We start from the raw sequence: 13,481 nt of genomic DNA on the forward strand, positions 1-13,481 counted from the left end.
CTCTACAGGTTCCTTACTAGTCGCAGTAGTAGGAACGGGGGTAATAGTAGTATCCTCAGGATTACTATAATCAGCAGGGTTAGTAGGGCTAGGGACCTCTACTGATATACTATTAGTAATAGTATAATGGCTGCAAGGTTGATGCAGTAGTGATGTGTCTATTCCTTTCTGTAGAAGGAAAAAGCCGTATTTTTCAAAATTAAAAATGCCGATGCATTTACGGCTTGCTGACCAAAGCTGATTTCTAATTAGTACCCCTTTAGCGGCATAGTGCTTTACACCGCTAATAATGTTAATATCCAAGGTAGGAATATATAGTGCATTCTTGAGCTCTATAATACCCCATTTGGTGGGATTAACGCCCTGTAGCACAGTAAATCGTGCTGTGCCCCAACCAGTAGGGGAAATAGGGCTACCACCAGTAGTAATTACCGGCTTATCATCCTTCTCAAAATAGTGAAAAGTGGTGAAATACTTCTTATCATTTACAATATGATAAGTAGAGCCTATATCGTAAAGGAGGGCATCCTTAGGGGTCCTACCGCCTGATTTAGCACTATAGCTTATATCAGTGGATATAGTGGTAGAAGAAGAGGAATAGGATATATTAGTATCCTGGGTATTATAATTGCCTATAATAAAGGACTCAATATTTTGCTGTTTGCTGCTATTATTATAGTCCTGTTCCTTCTTCTTTTGCTGCTTCTTTTTCCTATTATTAGTAGAATTATTCTTGCTATTATTAGTAGAAGCGGCATTAATAGTAGTAGGGCTAGTAGCCTCTACAGGGTCCTTGCTAGTCGTAATAGCAGAAGGTTGGATAGTAGGGCTAGTAGCCTCTACAGGGTCCTTGCTAGTCGTAATAGCAGAAGGTTGGATAGTAGGGCTAATAGCCTCTACAGGGTCTTTACTGTTCATATTAGTAGGACCGGAGATAGTAGGGCTAGTAGCCTCTACTAGTTCCTTGCTAATTGTAATAGTAGGAACGTTACTATTTTGCCTACTAACTAAGCCTTGTATAAGGGTAGTTAGGGTATTCATCTGGGACTTTATATAGTCCATATCTAGCTGTAGTCGTGCAGTAAGATGAGCTTTAGAGTTGGAATCCAAAGTGGCCTTATAAGTGGAAGGCCTAGACTGTGCCATTATAGTGGTTAAAAGTCGTTAAAAATGGTGCCAATAGCTGTAGGAACAGATGAATAACCAGCTAAATAGCTGGCAAAATAGTCGAGTAACTAGCTGGACAGCTAGTAAATATAGTGGCTAGTAGCCTACTATAAAAGGTAACCGCAGAATATAGCGGTAGGTCTCAGTATAAAAGCACAAATGCCGTAGGCGTTGTGCAAGTCCAGAATATAGCGTTAGTATTTAAGGTGCTTATGTGGTGCCGTAATATAAAGGTGCCGTAAGTGCCGTAGGTGCCGTAGGTGCCGTAGGTGCCGTAGGTGACGTAGGTGCTATAGGTGCCGTAATATAAAAGGTGCCGTAAGTGCCGTACCAAAAGTGCTATAAGTGGAAGAGTATAACAGGTGCCGTATAGTGCAGTAGGTGTCGTGCACTAGGTGCAAAGGTGTTATACAGTGGTATAGTGTGGTAGATATCACACTATAAAATCCGTAGGTGCCGTAGGTTACTCCGAAAATAACGTAAGGTTACGCTAAAAGTGCCGTAAGGTTACGCCGTAAGTTGCCGTAGGGGTACGCCGTTGATTGCCGCAGGGTAATGCCGTAGGTAACAAAGGGTAAGCCAAAGGTGATAAGGGTAAGCCAAGGATACCAAAGGATAGCTATATTAGTAGTACTAATAAGCAAGAGAGACCAAGGGGTGAACACAAAAGAGGTAGGGTAAAAACAAAGAAGTAAAAACCCGGGCTCATAACCTATTGCAATTCTCAAGGTCACTATAAAAGCAGAGCCTTACTAGCTAGCTAGATGGCACAAGACTATCTGCGACCTGTGAACTAATCTTAGTATAAATACTAGATTTTTCACCAAGTCCTAAGACTATACAAGTGCTATAAAGCAAGGCAAGTGTAAAGGCAAGGCAAATATAAGATAACCAGAAAACGCAGGGAAGGTAAGAAGTTAAGAGGCATATAGTGCATTAACAGACTCGATTGTGCTGCCCTTCTACTATCTAGAAAGAAGGGGAAAAGCTATCCTATATATACACGAAGGAGGGGTGGGCCCAGGCATCCAAGGTAGCCAGTAAGAAAGCTCCCCATAATGCTTGCTATGCCACATATATAATACGTCAGCAGCCCCACTATATCCAGCCTTTCCAACCACCCTAACCACCGCACTAGTAATTAGCCACCACGCTAGTGACTAACCACCACGCTAGTGACTACCCACCACACTAGTGGACTAGCCACCACACTAGTAGGCCCACCACGCTAATTTAGCAATGCCACACCTTTTTTAATAAGGCCTACCTTACTTGATATACAGTAAATAATCCACTGAAAATCCTAAGGTAAAAGGCAAAGGCCTAAGGTTGGTAAGACTACCGTAAGTCCAAGAGGCGGTATAATGGTCAGAAGGTTAGTAGGCCAGTAGGGCATTAGGCCAGCAGCCTAGTAGGCTACTATAGGATTTTAACAAGTAATATATCGAGATATTTCTAAATAGATAGCGCTAACGCTTTTTATTAATAAGCCAGGACAAAAGAAAGTCTTACCATCCGAAAAGGTTTTTCGTATAGTTTATAACTTCCGAGATATAAATAATAATTCAATCAAACCCGCTTATCCATATCACAATATAAAGGCAGACATAGATTCGGTTTACTGCAGAAAGTCAACAATTTTCTCACAAGCAGACGCTTTAAATGGATTCTAGGCTATAGAAGTATACCCACCAAATAAATACAAAACGGCATTTTCCTGCCCTAATGGCATATATATTTACAATAATATACCATAGGGCTTAACGGGGTCACCTGCGATATATACCCGATTTAGAGATACAGTATTTAGACACCTTTTCTTCTAGGATAGAATAGAATCGGAATTAATTCTAGGCTATATAGAGGACATCTAAATATCATTCTCTATCTATATAGATAACCACTATATCGCATTAGAGACTTAGGAAGACCACTTCAATTTCTTATAGAAGAGATATTTTCTAAGAGTGGCCTAGGCACCGATCGGCTTAAGCGGGAAAAAGATTACTTTCTTCGCATCGGAGGTAAATTATATTAGGTTTTCCGTTAAAGATAGCAGAATATAACTAGCAAAAAAATATAGGGAAAGATTTATTCGAATGGCAGAATACTTTAATAAAAATCTACTAAAGACCTAAGATGAGGTTCTAACCCTTATATATTTAACTCTATTTTTATGCAAATTTATTCCGGGAAAATCGGATCTAGTTCGAATAGTTAAATTAGCATTCTTTCATACTAATCATAAGACAATAAAAATAGGCAGATAATTTATATAAGAAGAGGAAATACTTCGAGATCAACCAGTCTAGACAATTAAAGTAAGTTTAGCACTCTTAGCTATCTATCGTAGCATTTAGGTAAATACTACTTTTAGTGCCCGGCTAGGAACCTAATTCCACCTCGCAATAGATGCCTCAGATACTAGCACAAGGGGTATTCTATTTCAGTTAGAAGATACTAAACCTAGAACACCAATAAATAATTCGAATTAGATAAAGGTCAGAATTATTATATAGCTATCACATAAGTTAAGAAACGCTAAGAAACGTTACACTATACTAGAAAAAGAGATATTAGCCATTATAGTAGGACTGAAAGAAGTCAAATAGCTAATAGAAGGATCCCTATACCCAATCAAGGTCTATACAGACCACAAGGGGATCATAAATTCTATAGCAAACTTAGGAGAAACTCACGGGAAAATTGCAAGATGGATTAACTTATTGCAAGAATCCAATATCGAATATATTCATCGGCCGAATACAATAAAAATCATAAAAATTGTAGATAGAATATCCAGATTGCCGGATACATTAAGATCGGAACCTATAGAATTAAAACGGAGAATAGGAATAGAAGTTAAATTAAGACTAACGAAACTAATAGCAAACGTTATAATAGAATCCGAATTAATACTACCGGAAGGAGGAATATTAGATTAAAAGGCTATTAAAGAATTATCTATTGAACTTCGCCTATAGTTTAAATTAGCTTAGTATAGAGAAATACTTACAGCAATAATATACGGTCACAACACTATTACCCCGGATAAAAGAAGACTTATATAAAGACATTCGCTAAAGTACCGACTTATCGATCGAAGGTTATACTAGCTAGAAACAGATAAATCCTTAGCTAAATATATTTTAGAAGGTAGGGTATCAACCAAACTACAAGCCTTCTATAATGCAAAGGGATACTTCAGTCCAGCAATTGTATTATAGGCTATTCGAGGGAAATTCTATTGGCCTTCAAAAACCAAAGACGTTAAGATATATTGTCGGTTATGCTTAGTATATCAACAAATAGGACCCAAGATCGCAAGAGCTAATCCAAAATCTATTATAGTTTTAGAACCGTAGGAGATAGTCGTAATAGACTATTTAGGCCCCATTACACCAAAAACGAGAGAGAGAGAAACATATATTCTGGTAGTAGTAGACTATACTACCAGATTTCTTTTAACGCAGACTTATATTAAGGCAACAGGAATCGCAGTAATAGAAGCTTAGGGAAAACACTAGGGATCAATATTCGGATAGCTAAAAAGGATCTATTATAATAACGGATCCCATTTCAAAAATCAACTTTTTTAAGCCACAGGAGAAAAGCATAGAATATAAGTAACTTTCGGACCAATCTTACACCCGGCTTCTATAAGACTAGCCGAAAGAAATATACGACTTATAAAGAACCAACTAATAAAGTAGGCTATAAAAAGGAATAGAATATCATTAGAATTGTGGAACTAAGCTATCCCTTCCATTACAGTAATGCTAAACAATCGACATATAACTACAGTTAGAACATCTCCAGCTATATTGATATTCGGTTTCGAACCATTTTCCCAGCATAATAGCATAACTAAGTGGGATTAGGATAAGGCTGATAAGCTAGAAACAACCAACAATAAGTTAATTCGAGATATAAATTTATTAATAATCGACCGAAGAGAGGAGAGACGGGAAAAAATACAAGACTAAAGAGTATCCTTTCTATCCAATAAAGTCAATAAAGTTCCACATAACTTCAAAGTTAGCGATAGAGTTTAGGAGAAAATAAATAAGGAAAGCAAGCAGAAGGGAAAATTTCACAAAACTTAGGGAAACCTATCGAGAGTCGTTGAAGTTCTATTATCGGTTACTTATATAATAGAGCCAATTTAGGGAGGAACGAAGAGAAAGATATATATAGACGATTTAAAAGGCATTATCGACCGGCCGGAACGTTTATAACCTCTACGACTGAATATATAAGATCTAGCAGAATAGTCGGATAAAAAAGAGGCTAAGAATCTAAAAGAATGATATAGAAAATTAAAAGTTATAGCTAAGGACAGCTGCAATAGCTTTCCTTACTTTATCTTCACCTTCATAAGATAGGGCAGATAATACCTATATATCACATATCTGCCCTTTCTTCCCTTTCTTTCCTTTTCTCCCTTTTATATTTCCTTAATACGATTTTCGGTCCTAGTAGTAGTAGTTTCTTTTTTTATTTTTCTCTCCTAGCATTAGTAGTTCTTCCTTTTATATTTCTTCACTACGAAATTTAGACCTTATAATAGCAGCACAATATACCTTTGCTTTTTGCAATAACAATACAGTATTTTTTTTTACCTCAAAGATGAATCTAGAAATATTCGAGGGCAGTACTATATTCACTAAAACGGGAAAGGTTCCTTCTTCGAATAAAGACCATATCAAATAAACAGGAGAAAAAGCTATAACCAACAATACTACTATGCCTAATAATACCGCCATCAAAGGTGTGTAGGAAAATATAGAGGAAGTGAGAAATCACTCCCCTAGAAGGCCATATACCGAATTTGCGCATCATTTTCAAGAATAACTTAAACATCTCCCCCTGCCATTAAGAAAAATCGAAGTACAGCAAGTATTTAATATAATATCATTCGCTCCATCGTTAAAAATCCCTATAAAGAATAAATTAATTACAGGGATAAAGTCACCAAATAAAGTATATGACCCAGACACAATAATTCGGTCTGCTATTGCAAAGATTTTATAGAAGGAAGATATCCTTATTTGATGCAACAAATAGGACAAAGCGAATGCCATCGAATGTTATGCAAAAGTATTAGAAAAGATCCACTACTATAAAGTAGACTTGTTTGATTTGCCGCGAGAACCGAAGGAGACTACAATAGTGCAGACAAAGAAAAGAAAAACGAATAAAACAATAGAAGAAGGCGCAAACACTACGAAAAGAATAAAACACACGAACAATAAGGAAGATAACATAATTAGAGCAGCTATTATTATTGCAAAGGTAATAAAAACAGGGCTCGAAAAGATCGCTAACGTATTGAGGGAATGAATTTGCTATCGACAATAGTTTTTTTTATTTTTTTTACTTATATTTACTAGAAGGAATATTATTCTTTTGTGTTGGTAGTGTTATAGGCAATACTATAAAGAAAAGGGGGGATCCTATTGAAGGGATAAATAGTAGGGGTTTAAGATTAGATTAGCTCGAAAAAAATCAACCCTCCTACACAACACATTTTTGGCCCCATGGTCAGTGGAAAGAATTCAGGTCTTGAATTCCGAATCCAAAGACAGCAAGCAGGTTTCAACCCATCAAAAAGTCAATCTTTCGGATTCCGTAATCGGTACAGTGGCAGCGAGTAACTATTTTTTAGCATTACGGTTTTATTCCCGGCTGATGCCCGCGGATGGCGGCTGTCGAAGCCTAGTGGTATGTAGTACATCTTAACAGGCAGGCTACTGGTCGTCCGACGACAAAGGAAGTCCAATTGTCACTTGCGCTGACACACAACTGATGGTTACAACGTCTACTGCTTCCCCCCCATGTCTAAACTATCATGTACAGTTTCACCTTGATGCCAAACTCTGCTTTAAACCTGCACCAGATTCTATTCCTCCCCGGCGAACTCGGCACGACCTTGTTTGGAGTTGAGGTAGTGGTTGCTGCGATGACGTGTTAGAGCTATACCATGGTAAATGACTTGCAGCTGAAATTCCATACCGCTCGGTCGCCCAATCCATCAGGTAGTATGCGGCAATCATAGGAGGAACCCAGTAGAAGATTTGGCCCTTGGTGCGGCGGAAAGTATTGAAGATGGCGTCGTGAACGATACCTGCCAGAGGGTTCTGTCGGTTGGCAGAGACACCATAGTGAATGATGCCCTTTTGCTTGGCGCCGCCTGTCATCGAACCAGTCAGTCAGCACGCCAGCCAAGCACCATAAAAGCGACGGGTTTGCCTCCGAAAAAGTTCGCGCCGTAGATACGCATTTTGTCGCGTGCCGAGTTTATACGAGGTATACGAGGGAGTGCCTCTATTCTTCAACGGGCAGTCAAGAGAGGCCGGGGCTAAGCGTTTCGAATTCGGCTCATCATGCGGACGGCTGCCGCCGCCTTTAATTCCTCGGAATTCAAGAGTTGGTCGTCCCGGCAGATATTCGTCCCTCCTCGCTTCGCCCGGCTCGCTGCGATGGACTCACAGAAGGGAAATAGCTGTCACTTACCGAAGGATCCCCAGTCGCCAATCCAGCTGTGATGACGGTTAGTTCGCATTTCATTCATCTCAGACCTGTATTGCGCGGCAATTTGCGAGAACCCAAGGGACGATGATGGCTGTTTCGTCGCGGGAAAACGCCGCACGCACGCTACAAAACGGATTGTGACGCGGGGGACGGGGGGCAGACATACTGGCCAATTTTCCAGTTGGGGGCACCGCTGCCGCTCAAAGGCTGTGTCGGTCTCATCTTGGCTGACTGTGGGGGGAAATGCGTACGCGTGACGACGTTTGATTCCTTTCGCTATGGAGCCGTCGCAGGAGCAAAAGGTGAAATTGTCGGGAACGAACCCGTCCGAGACTTCGAACACTCACTGGCAACGCCAGGCCCCATCGCCTGAGCCGCCTTTCCAAATCGGGCTTAGCGCCCAGCTGCCTCCCGAGAATCACCCTGGGCTGTCGTTTCTCCATCTCGCCATCCATAAGGTGAGCTTTTGTTGGTGGATGCTCGGAGAGTCGGAGCTGCACAGAGGATTTCATGCTCTCATCGCACCCACCACTCCCTCCTCTAGCCAAAACTACTTTTCCATCCCCCCCCCTTCCCCCCAGCCCCGACGCGCGCATCATGGCTGCCGCAGCGAAAGCACTCAACCTCATGTACCGCCTGGCCGTGCCGGTCAGTGCCGGCGCATTCCTTGCCAGCCAGTCCCTCTTTGATGTTAAAGGTGGCACCAGAGCAGTCATCTTCGACAGGTTGTCAGGTGTGAAGGAGGATGTGATCAACGAGGGCACCCACTTCCTGATTCCATGGCTGCAGAAAAGCATCATCTTCGATGTGCGAACCAAGCCGAGGAATATTGCTACCACGACAGGCAGCAAGGATTTGCAAATGGTCAGCTTGACGTTGCGTGTGTTGCATCGGCCAAACGTCAGGGCTCTGCCAAAGATTTACCAGGTGAGAATGGGACCGGGCGACTCCACCTGCGGCCACTACTGATCCGCAAGCTTCTCTCCGGACTGGGGGGTTTGGTTTGCTGTCTGCTAACGGTGTGTCTGCACGTAGAACCTTGGCGTCGACTACGACGAGCGTGTTCTCCCTTCTATCGGTAACGAAGTCCTCAAGGCCATCGTCGCTCAGTTCGACGCCGCAGAGCTCATCACCCAGCGAGAGGCGGTCTCGCAGAAGATCCGAAGCGAGCTCACCCGACGCGCTTCCGAGTTCAACATTGCTCTCGAGGACGTCTCCATTACACACATGACCTTTGGCCGCGAGTTCACCAAGGCTGTCGAGCAGAAGCAAATTGCCCAGCAGGATGCAGAGCGAGCTCGCTTCATTGTCGAAAAGGCCGAGCAGGAGAGACAGGCAAACGTCATCCGAGCAGAGGGCGAAGCCGAGAGTGCCGAGACCATTAGCAAAGCCATTTCCAAGGCAGGCGATGGCTTGATTCAGATCCGAAAGATTGAGGCCAGCAGGGAGATTGCTTCTACGCTTTCATCTAATCCGAACGTGGCTTACCTGCCAAGCGGAAACTCGGGCAATGGAGCCCAGTACTTGTTATCTGTAGGACGTGTTTAGGTGCACCGTGTATGAATAAGGAAGGTTTGGTGAAGTACACACTACAAAGAATCTCCGCTTTGTTGCTGCGAGATGTCACCCAAGAGCGACTATGTTGTTCTTACATATGTAAAATGAACAAAATGATCTTCATCAATGGGCACAAAACCCTTTTGTGTTATCCCGTATTTCTCCTGACATGTACGTAGTTTTTCTGGTTTTTCCCATCTGACTGATGCTTATGCTTCAATAAAATCCGTCGTTAAGGAGCCATCTGGCTTTCCTGGCGGCCAAAATTCTCCGTCCACTAGCCTCCATCCGGCCCTCTGCATATCTTTCCACTCATTCATGACTCTATATCGGACCAACTCGCCTGCTGCCCTCGCGTCTTCTGCAGAGTCGTGGCCCGAAACCTTTGGGCCCGTCTCCTGCTGAATCGTCTTGTGCAGATGTACATCCATAAGCATTTTCAGGCTGTTGCGGTAGGGCAACCCTCTCTTATGCGGGTAGAGCAAAGCCGTATCGATAAGTGTGGGATGAACAACCCGCACGGCATTCAGGTCGTTTTCCAACCCATGTCCAATCAATGGCGTGGTTGGTGAAAGCAGGGAAAACAGGAGATCGCGAGCAACCTCGGGGGATGATACCTTTTTGAACTGCTTCTTGCTGCCGTTACCCGTGGCAGAAGCCGAGTCGGATACTGAGGGCGTCCACGCCTCTGCGTAGGCCAAGTCGTCGGGCCATACGCCAGAGTATCGCGAGTTGAGGTCGAGAATCTCTCCAATGGGCTGGACGAGAACGTCGACCAGCTCCTTGCCTGATGGCCAATCCGTCGCAGTAAGTCGAATCAGTTCCAGACCATGAACTGTGTAGCCCATCTCGCAGTCGAAAGCAACTGCATTACCCTTGGGTCCGTTTCTGATCGTCGGGGTCGCTGCGTAGTTCATGACGGCGGCTAATCGTTTAGGGTCGCTGACCTTGAATACGTGATGGTCGTGGGCGAAGCAACCGGCTGAGTCGCCGACTTCCTGCCCGCAGCATTGGTAACGTTTCGGAATTCTGGAAAAGTCGCCCGGAGCCTTCTCGGGCACATATGCCTTGCCCCAGTGAAAGTTGCATTTGCCACCCGAGGTCAGAGCCCCATCTTCTTCTCGTCGGCCTGGAAAGACCTGGAAGCGCTGTTGGCACCGGTCGCACTTTTCCCAGCCCTTGGCGGCCTCCAAGCCTTTCAACGCCTCTGCGACTGCCTCTTCTGAAGGCACTGATGGCACGTAGCCATGATCGGAGAGTCCCTCTACGTCTGTTATGAGTCGGTGCAATAGTTTGACTTCTTGGGCGCTGGCGAGCCCAGTGTTGACTTCTTTGGGCTTTCTTCCGCCATTGGCTTGTTGCTCGGACTGGAGGGTTTCCTGTCGTCGCTCTTCCTTCCACTGGGGTACTTTCATCCTCTTATACTGCATGACTTTGTTCTTCATGACGTTGGCATACACGGCTGGCTTCTCGAGAGCGGCAGCCTGCTCATCGTCCAACGCCTTGAAGATGAGGTCTTGATCAGACATGACCAGAGCAAGCTCGTCTGGGGTTCCGTCGCTCCTCAGTTCGCGATTGAGTCTGACGAATTCGGAATGTAGCATTTTCAACAGTTTCAGGCGAGTCTCGTGACTTGCGGGAGAGCTTTTGAGAAGTCGAGGGTTGAGAGACTCTGGCTTTCTCTTCTTGGGCAAGTCATTGCCCGGCTTAGAGATGGGTTTTGTATCGTTTGGATGCGAAGGGGTTGAGTGTTTTGCAGTCGCAGGCTTGCGAGGTTCCGCAGATGCATGCCTTGTTGACGTGCTAGCTGGAGCTGCAGTCCGCTTCAGCGGCGGTGGTGACACGGCTCGAGTGGCCGTTTGAGGCACGACTTTCGAACCGCCCTCTCCGGCTTCATGGCGGGTAGGGCTTGTAGCCGTGACATTCTGCTGAGGGTTCGAGGACTTGCCGCGCTCGTCTATCTTGATGCGTTTCCGGGATCCCTCGTGCGAGGGTGATGAGGATTGATGGCTAGCGGATTTCTGGTTCTGCGAGTGTTGCGGAGCTGCAGCCGCAGCGGCCTTTTCCTCGCCGTGGCCAAAGATGCATTGGAAAGCGGTGCAAGATCTACCCGCAGGACATGGAATGTGTTTGAGAGAAAGACTCATTCTGGGAATAAGACTGGAGTATCAGCAAACATAGTGGTCACGAGCAAGGTGACTGTCCGGCGAGATTTTAGACTTTGAATCTAGAGTTAACCGCCGGCTTGATTTACGCGGGAGGAAGTCGTATGGAAGCAAGCAATGAAGTTGGCCGCGTCGCAGCGAAAGCTCCTCAGCAACACAGCACAAGGTAAAGTGTATAGGAAGTTAGGGTGTTGCAATTTTCGATATCTGTTGATGCATCGCGCATCGTCGTCGCCGCGGCATCGATGACAAAGCAGTTGCAGTCACCAGTGGTAGTGCAGCCTGCATGTGGTGGCTTGGCTTCTCCAGTTGGGCTTGCCCGCGCACAGTGTGGCGAGTACGGGCCACAGGCTTAGGTACTTTGCACTTTGTAGGTTGCACGGAAACGAACAGAGTGTAAGTACCACTATACAAGATTGAAGTGGGATAAATCCCTCTCGTCTGGCAACATTGATCAGACTGTACCTAATGCGTTTTCCCCCCCTTTTTTTTCAAGTTTCCTGGTATCAAGTCGGCTACATACATCATGACATATCTCGTTCGACATATTATACATCTCCAAAGGGGTGGTGTACACTAGTGTATGTATTTTCATTGTGCACTGTACGCGCCTCTGCATACCTCCTGTCCCTTCGAAACAAGATAAAAGAAAAATCCTGCCCTGACCGAGAGTTTGGCCTAAAAAGACACCCCGGAATGAATCGCTTCGTGTTTCTATTCCACGTCTCCCATTTGTGGCCAAAGGACTCTTTCAGCATGGTCTGCTCTTCCGAGACTTCAGCTTAAAAGACACCCGGAATGAATCGCTTCGTGTTTCTGTTCCACGTCTCCCATTTGTGACCGAAAGACTCTTTCAGCATGGTCTCCTCTTCCGAGACTCGCAAAGCAGCTCCCAATGCAATGACTGCGAACCCGGCAACGTACCCGACAAAGCCCCATCCGTCGAGCGAGCGACGCACGCGCCGCGGGAGCCAGTAGACCACCGAGCCGTCCCAACGCACGAATAGCAGCAAATAGGGAATCATTATCAGGAGAAATCCCGTGTAGCTAGGGTGCTGGATGTAGTGATAGATGCCGCTTGTATTGAGCTCATTTGGCTGAGCCAAACCAAAGGTGAAGCGGCTGCCCAAGGCTCCAAAAGCAGAGAGTCGCAAGGGGGTCCCTACACAGAGCATGAGGAACAGGCTGAACGAGGTGAAGCCGGTCCATTTGAACAGACGATGATTCACGCCGTCGTCGGGTGCACGGCCCGCGCCTTTGGTATGAAGCATGAGGGCCACGGCGGCATGATGAAGTGCAATGCCAAGGACGAGCAGCCGGACGACCATGATGGGTCCAGGTTGTATGAGGAGGCGGATGCTATCTTGGCCCCAGGCTTGATGCGCAGCTGGATTCACATTGGGAGGGGTGAGGCTGAGCGACGCAAAGTACCCTGAAAGGATGACGACGAGCGCAAACGATGCGGCCGAGAGCGAACCCATTGTGATATCAGGGTCAAGTGGGTGACGAGTCCATAGCCTATAGCCCAACAGAGGTTTTGGGTTGGGGCGGGTCACCTGAGTCTTTAAAAGCTCAAAACAAAACCAGATGGAATTGAAAACGCCTCGGCCAAGATCGTGCGGTCCGTCGTCCTTGTCGCTATTTCTTCCTTTTACCTCGGTAGTTTTACTAGTTGTTTCTGTCGCTGATCGTTCGTACCCGGCATTGCAGCCTCTTGTAAAGGACTAGCCCTAGGGCGGCTGCGAATAGGCGTTTCATGAATATGTTAAACAGACCAAAGAGAGGTCCTACGAAGAGGACGGATATCACAGTTGCGCCTAGCCTCCGCATGCATGACTTACGTAATGCTTCGTAGGCTAGGCACAAGACGCAGACCAAAGTCCTAGCCACCTTGTGGCGCGAGCATAGCTCGAGTCCGTGCGCACCCATTCGGCAATATACAGTATCCGAAGAGACACTGCCGCACTGTCGCAGAGACCTCGCCACGAATCCTATCTTGTGATGGATGGCTGCGTGCCTGCATTCCCGTCGGAGTTGCATGGGTCAATGATCCACCCC

At 45.3% G+C, this 13,481-nt stretch overlaps 4 protein-coding genes across 4 annotated transcripts; 1 reads left to right on the forward strand and 3 right to left on the reverse strand.

Annotated features, from left to right (window-relative positions):
* Positions 1–7,069: 7,069 nt before the first annotated feature.
* UV8b_00421 (uncharacterized protein) lies at positions 7,070–7,923 on the reverse strand (the record flags this gene model as incomplete). Its single annotated transcript, XM_043137919.1, has 4 exons — positions 7,070–7,124; positions 7,183–7,360; positions 7,684–7,709; positions 7,868–7,923. 4 exons carry the CDS (start codon positions 7,921–7,923, stop codon positions 7,070–7,072), a joined length of 315 nt encoding a protein of 104 aa, XP_042993853.1.
* A 375-nt stretch (positions 7,924–8,298) lies between these two features.
* UV8b_00422 (uncharacterized protein) lies at positions 8,299–9,249 on the forward strand (the record flags this gene model as incomplete). Its single annotated transcript, XM_043137920.1, has 2 exons — positions 8,299–8,628; positions 8,737–9,249. The coding sequence occupies 2 exons, from the start codon at positions 8,299–8,301 to the stop codon at positions 9,247–9,249; spliced, it is 843 nt and encodes a 280-aa protein (XP_042993854.1).
* A 218-nt stretch (positions 9,250–9,467) lies between these two features.
* On the reverse strand, positions 9,468–11,405 carry UV8b_00423 (uncharacterized protein; the record flags this gene model as incomplete). Its single annotated transcript, XM_043137921.1, has 1 exon — positions 9,468–11,405. The coding sequence occupies one exon, from the start codon at positions 11,403–11,405 to the stop codon at positions 9,468–9,470; it is 1,938 nt and encodes a 645-aa protein (XP_042993855.1).
* Positions 11,406–12,205: 800 nt separating this feature from the next.
* Positions 12,206–12,904, reverse strand: UV8b_00424 (uncharacterized protein; the record flags this gene model as incomplete). Its single annotated transcript, XM_043137922.1, has 1 exon — positions 12,206–12,904. The coding sequence occupies one exon, from the start codon at positions 12,902–12,904 to the stop codon at positions 12,206–12,208; it is 699 nt and encodes a 232-aa protein (XP_042993856.1).
* Between the last annotated feature and the right edge of the window lie 577 nt (positions 12,905–13,481).

The sequence above is a fragment of the Ustilaginoidea virens genome, chromosome 1 (assembly GCF_000687475.1).
Source record: "Ustilaginoidea virens chromosome 1, complete sequence".
NCBI lineage: Eukaryota > Fungi > Ascomycota > Sordariomycetes > Hypocreales > Clavicipitaceae > Ustilaginoidea > Ustilaginoidea virens.